Here is a 15,150-nt window from a genome sequence, read left to right on the forward strand (position 1 = left end):
ACAGATTGGAAATGCAATTCAAAGAGAAAGACAAGACGATGTCAGATTCCCTGTGACCATTAACACTCCCGTCTAGGTTTTAAATAAATAATGATACATATCTAATCACTGTGAATCTGCTTCTATCAGATACACTTAAAAGTGACATAAAAGTATCATTTCAAGGAGTAAATGTATGAAATACGTCATTAAATAGCATCCTTTGGAACTGTTTAAAGTTTTAAAGAAAAATTTTAGAACCTAAAAATGTGCAAGGTAATAATCCAGTTTTATCTACAGGTTTTAAATGGAGGACCTGGGTAAAAATGCTTGTTGGACTAGAGGACTTGCCAGGATTTGCATTTGCATAGCACACACACTATTTCTATTCGAATTTTACGTTTATCTGGGGTAACTTGAGGCCTGCTGTGACTGATGGAAATCATGGAGGGGCTGCTTTGTTTTTTTCTCCATATTACTTAACACACTTCTAGGCCTGCTGTTTACAACGTACAGGCCTTAGAAAAGTGGCTTGAATACTTAAAATAAAGAAAAAGTAGTAAAATGAAACGGCTGTCACTCACTGAGCACTTACTCACTAATCCCTAGAACTTCCCACCCCTATGAAGCAGGTATTATCAACACCTGCCTGCAGATGCGAAGGCTGAGGTTTTGAGACGTCAAACAGGTTGTAGCACCACTGGCAAAATCACCCCTAGAGCATTCACTGCCTCAGGTTCTCGTCTTAAAATGGGAGTGTGATACCGACCTCACAGCTACTCCTAAAACAGATTTGCTTTGTAAAAGCAAACAAAAGCATATATTTTTTTTGGTGGAAAGTGAGAAACCACATGCAGTCAGTTAGGATGCGGGCACATGTGTTCACACACACAAGCACACGGAAGAGAACATACTTTTTCTATCACACTGCCAAATATTTTGTGAGTTTTGTTTCCCCTCTGGGCACTGTGATAGAGACTCCATACAGTCACCATAGACTTGATGCAGCCTCGAGTGTGATATAGCAAGTTTAAATTCTGGATCTGAATTTTATAGCATATGCATAGGATATACGTGTCCGTCAAGAGTTAAGCAGTTTAGCTACAAGAGTCCAGTTACAGTAAAGGAATGCATAGGCTACTTAGTGTTGCTCAGACATTCAACTTACTTCTTGCGCAGCTTCATGTTTTTCACCTTTTCTTCAGCATGTTCATTCGATATACCCACACGACATCCTAGTGCCAACAAAGTCCTGGAAAACAAAACCAGACATCATATGCTGCAATAATTCCTTCCCTAAGTTCAGAATAGTCGCAGTTGGGAATGAGGTGTAAAGGGCCACCTTGATAGCAGAGAGGTGTCTTCTGTTTTAAAGCCAAAGGAAAGCTTACTTATTTAGAAATTATTTACTTTTGAGTAATGAGTAAGACATCTGAAAACTGAATGTTTTAATTCAAACACACACACAAAAAGACACCCCATGAGACTCTTCTACAACGCAAGCTCTTTGTTAGCCTATGATGTAGAAGGTAAACCCCATTTCGGCTTTAATCCTGGTTAAGGAATAAGGTAAGAGAGGGGAGTAACAATAAAGAACGTCAGCATTACCGCAGTGGACTGAAGCAGGAGGGGGCTGGAGGTGAGGTGAGATGAGTCAGATGGTTTGTCCTGCATGGTAAGGAGAATGGAATTATGACAGGAATAAGGCTCAGCCTCGAAGGATTCTAAGCATGGCATCACCCAGTCAGAGCAGACTGGAGGCAGGTCAGACTGAGGGCACAGAGATGGTTAGAAGGCAATGAAAACAGTGCACACCAGGCATGATAAAGGTGGAACTAGATTCTTAAGGGTGGAGCAGAGGGGACTGGTATGAGGTACACTTAGAAGATGAAATTGTCAGTGCTTGGTGCTTTACTGAACTCAGCAGAATAAGGTGAGGAAATTGTGGAAACTCTTGGGATTTATTTCCCATGCAACATATTTAAATGACATAGGTACAGCTTGGTTTAAAATGTTCATGTATATTGAAGACCAGAAACCATTTTATATGCAACAATTTAAATTTATAATGAAAATTATGTCATGAAGTATATGGTTTTAAAAATTCATTCAAGGGGTACATGAACAAAAAAAAAAGGTTGAAAGAACTGTTTAAGCCTCTCTTTTTTTTTTTTTTTTTTGCATTTTCCACTGTATCATAGAATAGGGAAATAGCACCTAAAGAGTTTCTAGCGATTTTCTTTTTTTTTTTTAACATTTTTTTATTGATTTATATTTTACAATGTTGTGTCAAATTCCAGTGTTCAGCACAATTTTTCAGTCACTCATGGACATATACACACTCATTGTCACATTTTTTTCTCTGTGATTTATCATAACATTTTGTGTATATTTCCTGCGATTTTCTGATTGAAACTTACTTCTATTTCTTCAAAAATGTATGTCTACATGTTATCATTTTTACCTATACTTTTCATGTAACCATATGCCATGTTAAACTTTCAATAATGGTGCTAAGGAACTATTTACAATAGCCAAGACATGGAGACAGCCTAAATGTCCACCAATGGATGACTGGATAAAGAAGATGTGGTGTATTTATACAATGGAATACTACTCAGCCATAAAAACTGACAACATAACGCTATTTGCAGCAACATGGATGCTCCCGGAGAAATGTCATTCTAAGCGAAGTAAGCCAGAAAGAGAAAGAAAAATACCATATGAGATTGCTCATATGTGGAATCTAAAAAAATAACAAAGCATAAATACAAAACAGAAAAACTCATAGATATAGAATACAAACTTGTGGTTGCCAAGGAGGCGAGGGGTGGGAAGGGATAGACTGGGATTTCAAAATTGTAGAACAGATAAACAAGATTATACTGTATAGCACAGGGAAATTTATACAAGATCTTATGTTAGGTCACAGAGAAAAAAATGTGACAATGAATATATATATGTTCGTGTATAACTGAAAAATTGTGCTCTACACTGGAACTTGACACAACATTGTAAAATGATACAAAAAATGTTAAAAAAAATAATGATGCTAAGGAAAAAACGATGTTAGACAACAGCTCTTACAAAGTAGTATCTTAGTTAAGAATTTTCTTTGTTTCCTCTCTCTGTTCTTTATGATTTGTGAAATCGTATTTTGAACTTCTAACCTTCTGGTAAATATTAAGGTTTAACAACACAGAATGCAAAATGGCAAATCTAATAAAATCATTACCTATAAAATAAAATAAAAAGCCCAACAATGAAACTCACTTCTAGAATACGACAAGCAAGGGTAAGGTTTATCCCTGAGAGTAGTAGTGGTGGGAGGGAAGCACTAGGCGGTCTGATGGGTGGTGAGGAAGTTCTTTTAAAACATGTAGCTTTGAATTTTCCAGAACTAACATTAATGTGTTTTTAAAAGGTAAAATTAATTTTAATACTTGTTTGATTTTATTCACTGTATGGAAAATATTATTATTTCAACATGTAATAAATATACAAACTTGTAAATGAGATATTTTACTTTTTTTATTCCTTGTCTTCATAATTCAGTATGTATTTTATGCTTCTAGAATAACTTGATTTGAATACTAAGTTATTAGTGAAAATACCCGATTTTTTTTAGAATTCATGACATTTATAGTTGGGAAAGTACATTCACATAGCCAAGTTGTTCCAAACATGCATACAAGCTTTCTAATAACTTAAGTATAAGCTTTTAAATTTAAAGTAAAGTTAAGCAAAACTAAAAATTCAGTTCTTATACTGCTAGCCACATTCAAGCACCAAATAGCTACATGTGAATTTGTTTTTTCCTCCCCTTTACCTTGAAAAAAAGAAAGTAGGAGAGCATTGAAAATGTTGAAGATGACTGATGAACACACAGGGTCAAATTGCACTATTTTTCCCCATAATAAAAAGTTAAAAACTGCCAGGCTTAGCTGCAGGAAATAGTGAATGACGTACAAATACTGAATACAAACAAATACATTCAAACTGATGAGCCTGGATCAAAGACCCCAGACACAAGTGATCATCTCATTGTAAAAATGATCCGGGTCTGGCTCTCGATCCACAGCTCTGAGGAAGGTGGTACAGGGACGCACCTAAGACCAGCTCCATCCAAACAGAGCCAGCCCCCGACTTCACTAAAATCAGCACTGGTCACCCTGAAGAGATCATAGTAACTCTGAGCAATCCTTACTGGAACATGTATGTTATGATGAGTAAATCTACTGAGAATAAAGAGACCCAAGGTCTCATGTTCATAAAAATAATATTTGTCCTGTTATTAGATTCTTCACTGTGTTACATGGTGACATAAAAACGTGAAATCTGAACAGTCTGTAGAATTACTCTACTCAACCTAAGGAATCTCACAAATGAGAGACAGTGAGAGAGGCACGTAGCCTAGTAGATAAAATAGCACAGACAGCACACATAAAATTTAGTAAGTTATACACAATATTATGAGAACACAAAGAAGGGTGTGCAGGATGAGCTTAGTCAGGAAGAACTTCTAAGACCATCTTTTCATCTCTGGAGGATGGATAGGAATTGGGTGGAGAAAAAAAAAAGTTTTAAAGGGCATCCCAAGCAGAGGAAACTATTTGCAAGGGCGCAGACGTGTGAAGGCCGTGCTTCTCTGAGGGGCTACAAGGACTATGCTGTGAGTGAGTGGTGGTGTGGGAACACTGCGGAGGGCTCCCGGAGCCTGCGCAGACAGGAGGAAGAGGCTGGGGCAGGTTGGGAAGGGCGTCATGCACTCCCTAGATGTGTAGCTGCTGTCTTGTAAGCAGTGGGGTGTGTAGCTGAAGGATGCAGAGGGGACGGGATGAGAACTTCTGCATTTCAGAAGCATAATGCCAGCAGCACCTGGAGGACCAGGGGAATGGGGCAGACTAAGCTAGAACCCGGGAAGGAGCAGCACATTTCTTCACTTAATATTTAAACCACTGATGTAACATCCAGCCTGGTTCACTGCACAGAACTGAGTGGATGAGCGTGGGATGGAACCATTAGCATGTAAACAATGACGGTTAGCAGGTGGCTGAAGGGCTGGCCACCTCTGGTTGTCACGCTGGGTTCTTTAGTCGTATAGAATGACCGCCACACAGGGTTCTGACAGCCTCTCACCTTACGCTGTATGGATTGCATCCTCACAGACGTCACGTCCACAGACTGGTAGTTGAGCCACAGGCCGCTGTTTATGTGCTGTATGTAGCACACTGAGTCTCCGTACTTTATTTCCGACGTCCCCATACTATCAACTTCTTTCCTCACCCCTACATCCAATCTTTCCTGAGAGAGAGACAATAAAAAATATAAGCAACAGTTTAAAAAAATACAAGTTTATAACATCAAGAGAACTTTGCTGTAAATGTGTTCTGTGAAAAATGCAACCCTCTGACAGCCTTAGAAATAATGATGGTCAAAATCTCCTCTCCGAGCAGCTCGATCTCTACCAGAACCAAAGTAGGAGACTGCAAAAATAAATCTCACAGTTGCAAATTATTCACACCGCTAGAAACTTATTTTGGTTTCAACACAAAATTTTACATTGCTTTATGGCAAACGCTAAACCAGAGATCTTAAAATTGGGAGTTGAGGCTTCATATTCTTTCCAGATTATTATTTTTATTATTGATGACTAAGAGCATAAGTATGGGGACAGAAAATCCAATTTTGAGTCCAATCTCTGCCCCTTATCACCTCTGTGACCTTAGGACAAGTTAAGTAAACCTTTTTAAACCTCAGTTTTCCCGTCTGTAAATAAAGCTAACAAAAGAATCTCCCAGCTAGTATCAGAAAAAATGACTAATGGATGAGAAGTTTTCAGCAAAGTCTCTGGGCTAAAATAAATCCTTCAATAAATTTTAATGATTTTGACCATGAAAACGGTGTTGATGATGGTGATAACGATCTCCTTCTTCATAAGGGTGTCAGGGATAATGATGATTTCTTCTGAACTAATCAAAGCTACAGTTCATTCCCACCACTGTGGTTTCTAACCTGGACCACAGGGGTGTTCACTCCTAGAGGGCTGCTGCTCTGAGCTCCCTGTGCTATGAGGGAACAATCGCTCCTCTGATACCAACTAAACGTGCCCCTTAAATCCCTATTTATTTTAATGCTCCCACCTTCACCATGCTCCCTTTCCATTCTCCCTCCCAGGCTTCATTCTGATCTTCAAGAACTCTGTATGTCTTCAGGTTCTCTATAGTTCTTAAAATAACAGCAACAAACAAACAAACAAAAACCAAAAAGCACTAATGTTCTACTGGTTACAATACCTCCCTCTGTGGCTTCTTACTCTTCCTCTTGCTCTAACATTCCTTGTTCAACTGACTTTAAGTTTCCTCTATGTCTTTGACTATTAGACTGTTGTTTGAAATAGGATTAGTAATAGTTACACAACTGTTTTCGAAGATTAGGTTGGAGTAAATTTTATGTCTGTTACACAAAAAGGGACAATTCAAGTAAGACAAAAGTTTGATAGATTTCTCATGTCATTTTCACACTGTACTAATAATTAGTAACTCCAAAATAATTATGGGTACTCCATCAACAATTGAAAATTAAAATTTAAAAGAGTTGAAATTCTTAATGTAAGAAGGTTAAAGTTATATAAGAAAGTGAATACAATTAAGCTGGTTTAACTATTATGCAAATAATTTGAAACACTATTCTAAGACTCCACAATGAAACAGATAATAAACCATTCCAGTTTCATTCTATCAAACAAGATAAGCTACTAATCTACTTCTATCAACCCTATAAATGTGAAAATTAAATTCTAGGGAGAAATATAACAATGCAATTATCTCCTCAGACTCAAACAATGAGCCTCTAACATTCACACTTTTCATTTTCTTTTATCCAAGGAAATTAGTTTGTAGTCTATTTATAAGCCTCTGGATTGTGTTTTGAGAAGTCACAATTACTAACTGCAAAGTTATGCTTTGTGTGCTTTTTACTATAGTTCACATCACTCTCTGGATTAGAAGCTGTCATTGTGAAACTTCATAATAACCATGTTTTTGTAATTACTCTGATCCTCAAGAACTGCTTGAGTGACATGGAAGTAACCTAAATGTCCACAGAGAGATGAGTGGATAAAGAAGATATGGTGCATATATATACACACAATGGAATACTACTCAGCCACAAAAAGGAATGAAATAATGCCGTTTGTAGCAACATGGATGGTCTGGGCATTATCATACTAAGTGAAGTAAGTCAGAGAAAGAAAGACAAATACCACATGACAGCTCTTATAAGTGGAATCTAAAAAAATGACACAAATGAATTTATTACAAAACAGAAAAAAGACTCACATAGAAAAGCAAACTTAAGGTTACTGGGGGAAAGGGGAGGAGGGATAAATTAGGAGTTTGAAGTTAACATATCCACACTCCACATATAAATTAGATTAAAAACCAAGGATCTACTGTATAGTAAAGGGAACTATATTCAATATCTTGTAATAACCTATAACGGAAAAGAATCTGAAAAAGAATATATATACATATAACTGAATCACGTTGGTGTACACCAGAAACTAATACAACATTGTAAATTAACCATACTGCAATTTAAAAAAAGGTGACATTAGAGAAAAAAAAAGAAGTGTGATTTTTTGATGTTTAAAAGAACAAAGTCCAGTCACATTCTTTCCTTTCTTAATTTCCTATCATTTCTGTAGCTCAGACTTAGGACAAATTCAGGTGAAAATAATCAAGATGCTTTGACCAACCATTATGTGGTAAAAGCATCTAACAGAAAATTAGCCTGTATAACTAGAAATAAAGTGTCTCAGATTAGGCAAGTAATATTCTTAACAAAACCCTGTATTAGCCACTCTATATCGGTTAGTGGCCTTCAGTTTTGGTATCACCTTTTAGATTTATTTCTCTTTTGACTTATTCTGGCTTTGGGAAATGATGGATCAGTCAGTTGGGCTAATCTTCCCATTGATTAAAAATTGTAAAACTTGGAAGAAATATTTTTCAGAATCTCTTTGAAGGCACCTGAGAGGGAATAAAGGCAGAGAGAAAGTGGGCAGCAGACCTTTCTGAAGACAAGAGTAGCCAGGTGATCTATAAGAAGCTGCCTTTGGCTCGGGGCATACCCTGCGCCTCTGCCTGCAGCTCAGGCAAGTGAAAGCTGCTTACTGACACCTCATGTGTCAGAGGACACACTTTGGGGCTCATGAGCAGAAAATCAGATGAGCTAAGTCCTGGATGAGAGAGGTAGCCACAAAATCTGTCGATAAAACTGGCCCAAATTCTTGCACTATACCATGCATGCTCAGGGGAGGCCAGGTTAACGGCAGCAGCTAGAAACGGAAATACCACAGCACAAACAGTACAAGCAACTGCGCATGGCACTAGAGAGAAAGGAACTGGAGTTTCAGTCCAGCGAGGTTAACCACCTGCCAAAACCAAAGGCACTCTTCAGGGAAAAAAACTACTCACAGTCTTACCCTTCAAACAATTCCACTCATGAAGGCTTGAAAATCTAATTTTCAACTGAGTATCACAAGGCTTCCAGAAGTATAAAAGATCAGCCTGGAACATAATAAGTGATATTTTGGCACTGGGCACATCAAACTGGCTCATTTCTAAGTCAAAGCTATTTCTGAACAACTGTCCTCATTAAGTGATCTCTATGCACTGGCTATATAAAATTAGACTCATTAAGAAATTTAAACTAGTCCTGTAGGATGACGTTTTTATTACATAGACCAAGTTCAGAGAGTCTTCTAGCATTAATTGAAATCTTCCATAAATGTATCCAAACTATTCTGCCAGGTGGCTGATGGGAAGAAAACAAAGGCTTTTATCCTTAGATGATGGCGTGTGTTTTTTTTTTTTTATAATAGCCAGTTCTCCTTAAGTCAAATAATGGGTAAAGTTAGGACAGTTAAAGGGTCGAAAGAATATTTTTTTTATTTGCTTCTCAATGGTGTCACCTTTTGGCACAGAATAGCTGATCACTGTGAAACAGGAGTCTAAAAATGCTACAGGGTCACAGAAATTACTGGGACCGACAGACTGGGCCAAGCTTAGCCCTTCCATAGCAGAGTAGCAAAAAATATATAGCTTGCTTTATCCCCGGTGTTCAGGAATGTCATGAGGAGACATGCCGATGGGTGGGTTTGTGGAGAGAAGGGCTTTAAAACTTTTCTTGTACTGAGAGGGCCCTTGAAGAGCTTCCACGGGGCAATGAAAGGAGGTCACAGAGCCTCAGGAGAAGCCCTTGAATATCGTGCACTCGAATGCCCTCCCTTGCAGTGAGGACCAAGCCAACAACATGACGGGCTACCACCCCATGATGAGGGCATGTTACACGGCACAGGTGAAAAGATCTTGCAGAGGGAATTAAGGTCCCTATTCAAGTGATTTTGAGCAAATAAAATGGGAGATGATCCTGGGTGAGTGAGACTTAATCAGGTGAGGCCTTTAAAGAGGGCTCAGGCTTTCCCTGAGCTCAGACACTACAGAGAGCGAGGGCCTCAGGTCCTATCCCACTTAAGATCTCTCAAGGCCAGCTGCGTGGAGGACCCAGGCTCACCCACCCAGGCCTCTCCATCTCAGAAACGAGGTGCACGCAGTACCTCCCCTCACATACGCACACCACACAGCTTTTCCCCCCTGGCTGAACTCCAACTGAGACACCTCATCATTTTTTGCTTTTGTTTTGCCGTCTTTCTTTTTTCATTTTTAGTAACATTTATTGTTTTCTTTCTAATTTTACAAACAATACAACGTTCCTTGCAGACAACTAGAAATACATAAAAGTATAAAGTAAAAATTAACCATCACCCATAATCTCCCCCAAAGATAACCATCATTAGCATCTTGATTTTTAATTGTCTACATTTTTCTAACTGAAGTTTAACTGACCTACAACACTATGTTGGTTCCAGGTGCAGAACACAGTCGTTCAGTATTACTATACATAACTCAATGATCACCACAATGTGTCTCATTACAGCTGTCACCATACAGAGATACTACAATATAACTGACTATTCCTCACACTGCTCATTTCGTCCCTGGAAGTACGTACCTCTTAGTCTCACTCACTTATTTCACTCATCTCCCCACCTCCCTTCCCTCCGGCAACCAACATGTGTTTGTTCTCTGTATCTATAAGTATATTCTGTTTTGCTATGTTAGTTCATTTGTTTTGTTTTTTTAGATTCCACATATATATAAGTGAGATCAAATGGTATTTGTCTTTCTCTGACTTATTCTCTTAGCATAATACCCTCTAGGTCCATCACAGATGACATTTCATTCTTTTCATGGCTGAGCAATATTCCGTGTGTGTGTGTAGCTCACATCTTCTATATCCATTCATCTGCTGACAGGCACTCTGGTTGCTTCTATACCTGGCTAATGTAAATGATGCTGCAACAAACACAGTGCTGCACACAGTCTTTGAGATTAGTCTTAACCACAGACGGTTTCAGTGAGCTCCCTCTCACACTTACTGCAACTAAAAATATCAGCATAGAAACTATAACTGAATTTCTGTATCTTCCGTAAAACCATAGTTGGCATTATTTTCTATTATGCTATCAAAACTCACTGAGAAATATCCTGATGGCAAAAATTTATTTTGAATTTAATCCTGATTAAACAAAAAATCCATCTCCATTGATAATTTTGTATAACTATTTCGGTAAGAAGAAAGCCCAAATTCTCCACTTTGCTTTTAATTTTTAGCTATTTAATCAATCACTAAGCAACTATAATATTCAGATGATCACAGATGAGAACATATCTTTTCCATCTGCTATTACTATTATTAAATCATAAATTTTCCTACTAAAGGGGGCTTTGGTTTTACTAAGTTTCAGAGCTTGCATCTGCCACTTGACTAATCTAAGCCTAAATACCTTCATCTGCATAATGAAGATGTAAACCGTTACCTAACCCTCACAGGTTTGAACTAGGACTAAATATGAAAACGCATGTGAAGTGCTTAGTGCATCATCTGGCATGTAATAAATTGTGAGCTATTACTCTTACTTTCATTATGTGGGTCTATGTGTCTTAAAACATCTTAAACATTTTACAAGAATAAAAATCTAAAATAAAAATAACAGACTAAAAACTATGTCCTAAAAATGTTTTGTTCTATTTTTGCCATTTGCTCCATAATCCTTGTAATCTCATTGGCAGTCTTATTTGAGGTTGGTATTTCATCATTTCAACAGCAAAAGGTTTCTAATTCATGGTGCATGAGAGAGGAAAAACTGGAGGAAATCACTTCCAGAGGGAATATTTTAGTGGCATTTTAATCTAAAAAAAAATGACATCTTGGGGGCAGTATACTACATGTGTGATTGGCATGACCTACCTTATGATTAAAACTGACATTTAAACATGCTTGAAAGTGATGGTTAAAAATTCTAGGAATAAAGAAAGTGAAGAATAGAGCTATGAAGACCTGTATGAATCAGACTGAATCTTCATGATGTAATGTTTTCTTTAAAAGAAGACCAACATAAGCATTTTGCAATAAATTGTTGCATCAAATCATCACATTGTACATCTTAATTTTATGTCAATTATATATCAATAAAGTTGGGGGGAAAGGAGGACCAACATTGGTTATATTATAAACTGTCTTCCACTTTATTGTTTATTCTGAATATATATAGCTATTAACAATTGTTGATTATTCTGCAAATCCTGAATTTGAGATTGGCTAGTGAGTGTTCACATTAGTGCAAAGATATCCCAAAGACAAGCTAAGAAAATTGTTCTTTATATTAACTAGTAGAATAGGTTTTCAAAGCCATTCTCACAATTTTAAATAAGAATGATCTTAAAGATCTGTAATTTTTAAAAATGTACATTTCAAGAACATGCTTATAATTTCAAAGCATCTCACATAACCACAGGTAAGGAAATGCTAACATAAATATAAGGGTTCATGAGAGACGATCTTCACTTCAGAATTTCCCAAATCATACCCATGAATCCAAGATAAAAGTTGGTATTTTCAACTGACCTAAAAAAGTTTAATTTTTCATCAGTTATGAAAACTTGATTTATAACATAGTAATTATATCAAATAGTCATTTATTAATTGTGCACTCAAAGCATACCAACAATTGAAGAAATATGTTACACAAAAATGTCTTTGCCTTCCAGAAATTTAAGTATTCATTATTTTCATTGGAAATAGTAACAAAAATATGCAAAAATATGGCAAGCATTTTCAACCTGTCAGTGGTACTCAGGGAAAAAAAGGTACCAAATACACCTTTAAGTAAGTAAACCTGATACTTATTTCAAAGACCAAGGGCCATGACTAAATCTTATGATTAACAAAAGGATGAAAGAAACTGTTCAGCCATACCATTTCTAAAATTTGACAATATAAAAACAAAATTTTTTTAAATACAATCTATAATCAAAGAGTCCACTTTTTAAAATTCTATTTTAGTTCTAAGCTCAATGCGTCTTTATTATGTAATTGCAATTTTCATGATGAATGAAAAACCGACAACATAATGCCATTTGCAGCAACATGGATGCTCCTAGAGAATGTCATTCTAAGTGAAGCAAGCCAGAAAGAGAAAGAAAAATACCATGAGATCGCTCATATGTGGAATCTCAAACACAAAAACAAACAAACAAACAAAAACAAAGCATAAATACAGGACAGAAATAGACTCATGGACAGAGAATACAGACTTGTGGTTACCAGGGGGGTACAGGGTGGGAAGGGATAGACTGGGATTTCAAAATTGTAGAATAGATAAACAAGATTACACTGTATAGCACAGGGAAATATACACAAAATGTTATGATAACATACACAGAGGAAAAAATGTGACAATGAGTGTGTATATGTCCATGAATGACTGAAAAATAGTGCTGAACACTGGAATTTGACACAACATTGTAAAATGATTATAAATCAATGAAAATGTTAAAAAAAAAAAAAAGAATCTAAAGCTAAACTGCCACTGTACACACGGGAGAAAATAGAAAATAAAATCAACAAACAGTATGTAAAGGCTGAGTGAAGACTTCATAACAGGTTCACAAAAGAACCAAAAAGAATAACTGTCTCTCTCCTGGTTCAGATCTCTACTAATACACTTGGAATTCTGTGCAGTTTTAGATAAATTAATATCATCTACTTTCAATATTAAAGAGATCAATAAAACTAAAAAAAAAAAAAAGAAAGAAAATCTCTTCTGGCTCAGAAGTCCATCACCCCAAAATTGTCATTCCAGCCCTGAGAATTTTCTACTGCAGAATTCTGAGAGAAGCTGCATGTTCAAAGCCCCGCCCCCAACCTAAAAATCTTATTTTGCATGCCTTGTCCTTAGAGTTAACCTTTTAAGACCCAAATCCTGTATGTTTCCTCTTCTCTCCTGAAATAGGGTAAGTTTGCTCCCCTCTTCAGCTTCTTCCCTCCAGTAAGTCACCTGCTTAAAGCCACATGAGGGCAAAAACTATCTGGTCAACAATAACTCAATTCCACCAGCAGAATAAAGAGGAGGAAATAGAAAAGTTAAAAAAAGAATTCAAAATTTACGACGAACTCCAAGCTGAGAGCAAAACCTACGTAGATCCAGGCAACCGAAATCAGAACTCTAAGAACTCTAGGGGAACACTTAAAAGTGTTGCCCATTTTGCCCATGAGAAGTGTCTCCGAGGCACTCATACCCGTGCTGACCAGTCCGTCAGAGTCGCACACATGACACAAAATGAGCCGGCAGTCCTCTTACCAAACCGTCCTCCGTCCCCCGAACAGAAAGCTGGCCCCGCTCAGCCTGAGCTCGCTGGCGGCACCTCCTCTGGGGCTGACGCAGGCCCCGAGGCCAGCGGAACGAAGCTGGCCAGGCCCGGGTCAGGAAGGCCGTGCCCTCTGGGACCCGGAGACTGGAGAGGAGGTCCGAAGACGGGGCAGGAGGGGACCCGAGGACTGGGAAGGAGGACCGAAGATGGGGAAGGGGGGACCCGAAGATGGGGGGGACCCGAAGACGGGGGAGGGGACCCGAAGACGGGGAAGGAGGACCGAAAACGGGGCAGGAGGACCAAAGACGGGGCAGGAGGACCGAAGACGGTGAAGGGGGGACCCGAAGACGGGGGAGGGGACCTGAAGACAGGGGACGGCGGAGGAGGACCGAAGACGGGAGAAGGGACCCGAAGACGGGAGAAGGGACCCGAAGAACGGGGGAGGAGGACCGGAGACGGGGGAGGAAGACAGAAGCCTCGGCCACAGCGGCCCTGGGCGCTTCCGCTCACCACATCTATAGACCCCAGACCACCGCTCCTCGCCTCTGCCCCCGGCACCACCCTCGCCCCCGGCACAGCCCTTACCTTTAACCTGAGGGAAATGAGTATCCCTGTATCCACGACTGCGGCAACACCTCCAGAGACTGCGAGTCCCCACAGGCCACGCGGGAGACAGTCCTCTCAGCATCCGCACACTCCCTAGGTCGGCACGCGCCTTCCCGGTCTTTCCACAGCTGAGGTGAGCACCGCGCCTGCGTCCAGACGGCGGCAGAGTCCGCCAATGAGAACGCACATCCGCTGTCAGGTAACCACAAGGACTCATCTGATTGGTTAAGGGAAGGAGCCTGTCTCCTGAAGGAGCGGGCGATTCAAATGCATCAGAGGTATCGCTGTTACTTGTGTTAAAACATATAAGGAAAAATTATTTCTTTTCTGGCCTTTTAAAGGAAGCCAACTACAAAGTTTATACTTGAGGGCTTCCAAGGTATTATGAATACTCTCTCACAGTGCAATTCTCAATAGGAGTTCCAGAATACTTTTTTTAAACTAAGAAACTTCAAAATTGGAATATGAAAAGGAATAGATATAAAACTGAACCACTGTGCTGTACACCAGAAACTAACACAGCATTGTAAACTGACTATATTTTAATTAAAAAAATTCTTTTAAATTTAAAAAGTCATTACATATTAAAAAAAAGAAACTTCAAAATTGAACTTATTGTTGATACTTAAGGTGGGGGCTACACGGCTTCAAACTTACTCTCAATGAAACCGGTACTTTATGCTCCCAATTGACGGGATTCTACTAACAATGCTTTTAAATTGTTTGAAATACCTAGTCTTACTGGGTTTTAGAAGTCTTGAAGCCTAATACCCATCTTTACCTTACT

At 38.6% G+C, this 15,150-nt stretch overlaps 1 protein-coding gene across 3 annotated transcripts in view; it reads right to left on the reverse strand.

Moving 5' to 3' along the window:
* The window catches only part of LOC107035089 (ryanodine receptor 2-like), a 117,391-nt gene extending 102,888 nt beyond the window's left edge, over positions 1–14,503 (reverse strand). For all 3 annotated transcript variants that reach the window (XM_072951847.1, XM_072951845.1, XM_072951846.1), the window contains exons 1-3: positions 14,343–14,503; positions 5,119–5,283; positions 1,148–1,231 (exon numbers count right to left, since the gene is read on the reverse strand). In XM_072951847.1, the coding sequence (XP_072807948.1) occupies positions 1,148–1,164 (17 nt within the window). In that variant the 5' untranslated portion in view covers positions 1,165–1,231; positions 5,119–5,283; positions 14,343–14,503. The remainder of the gene's footprint in view (positions 1–1,147; positions 1,232–5,118; positions 5,284–14,342) is intronic.
* Positions 14,504–15,150: the final 647 nt, after the last annotated feature.

The sequence above is a fragment of the Vicugna pacos genome, chromosome 29 (genome assembly GCF_048564905.1).
Source record: "Vicugna pacos chromosome 29, VicPac4, whole genome shotgun sequence".
In the NCBI taxonomy this organism is placed as follows: Eukaryota; Metazoa; Chordata; class Mammalia; order Artiodactyla; family Camelidae; genus Vicugna; species Vicugna pacos.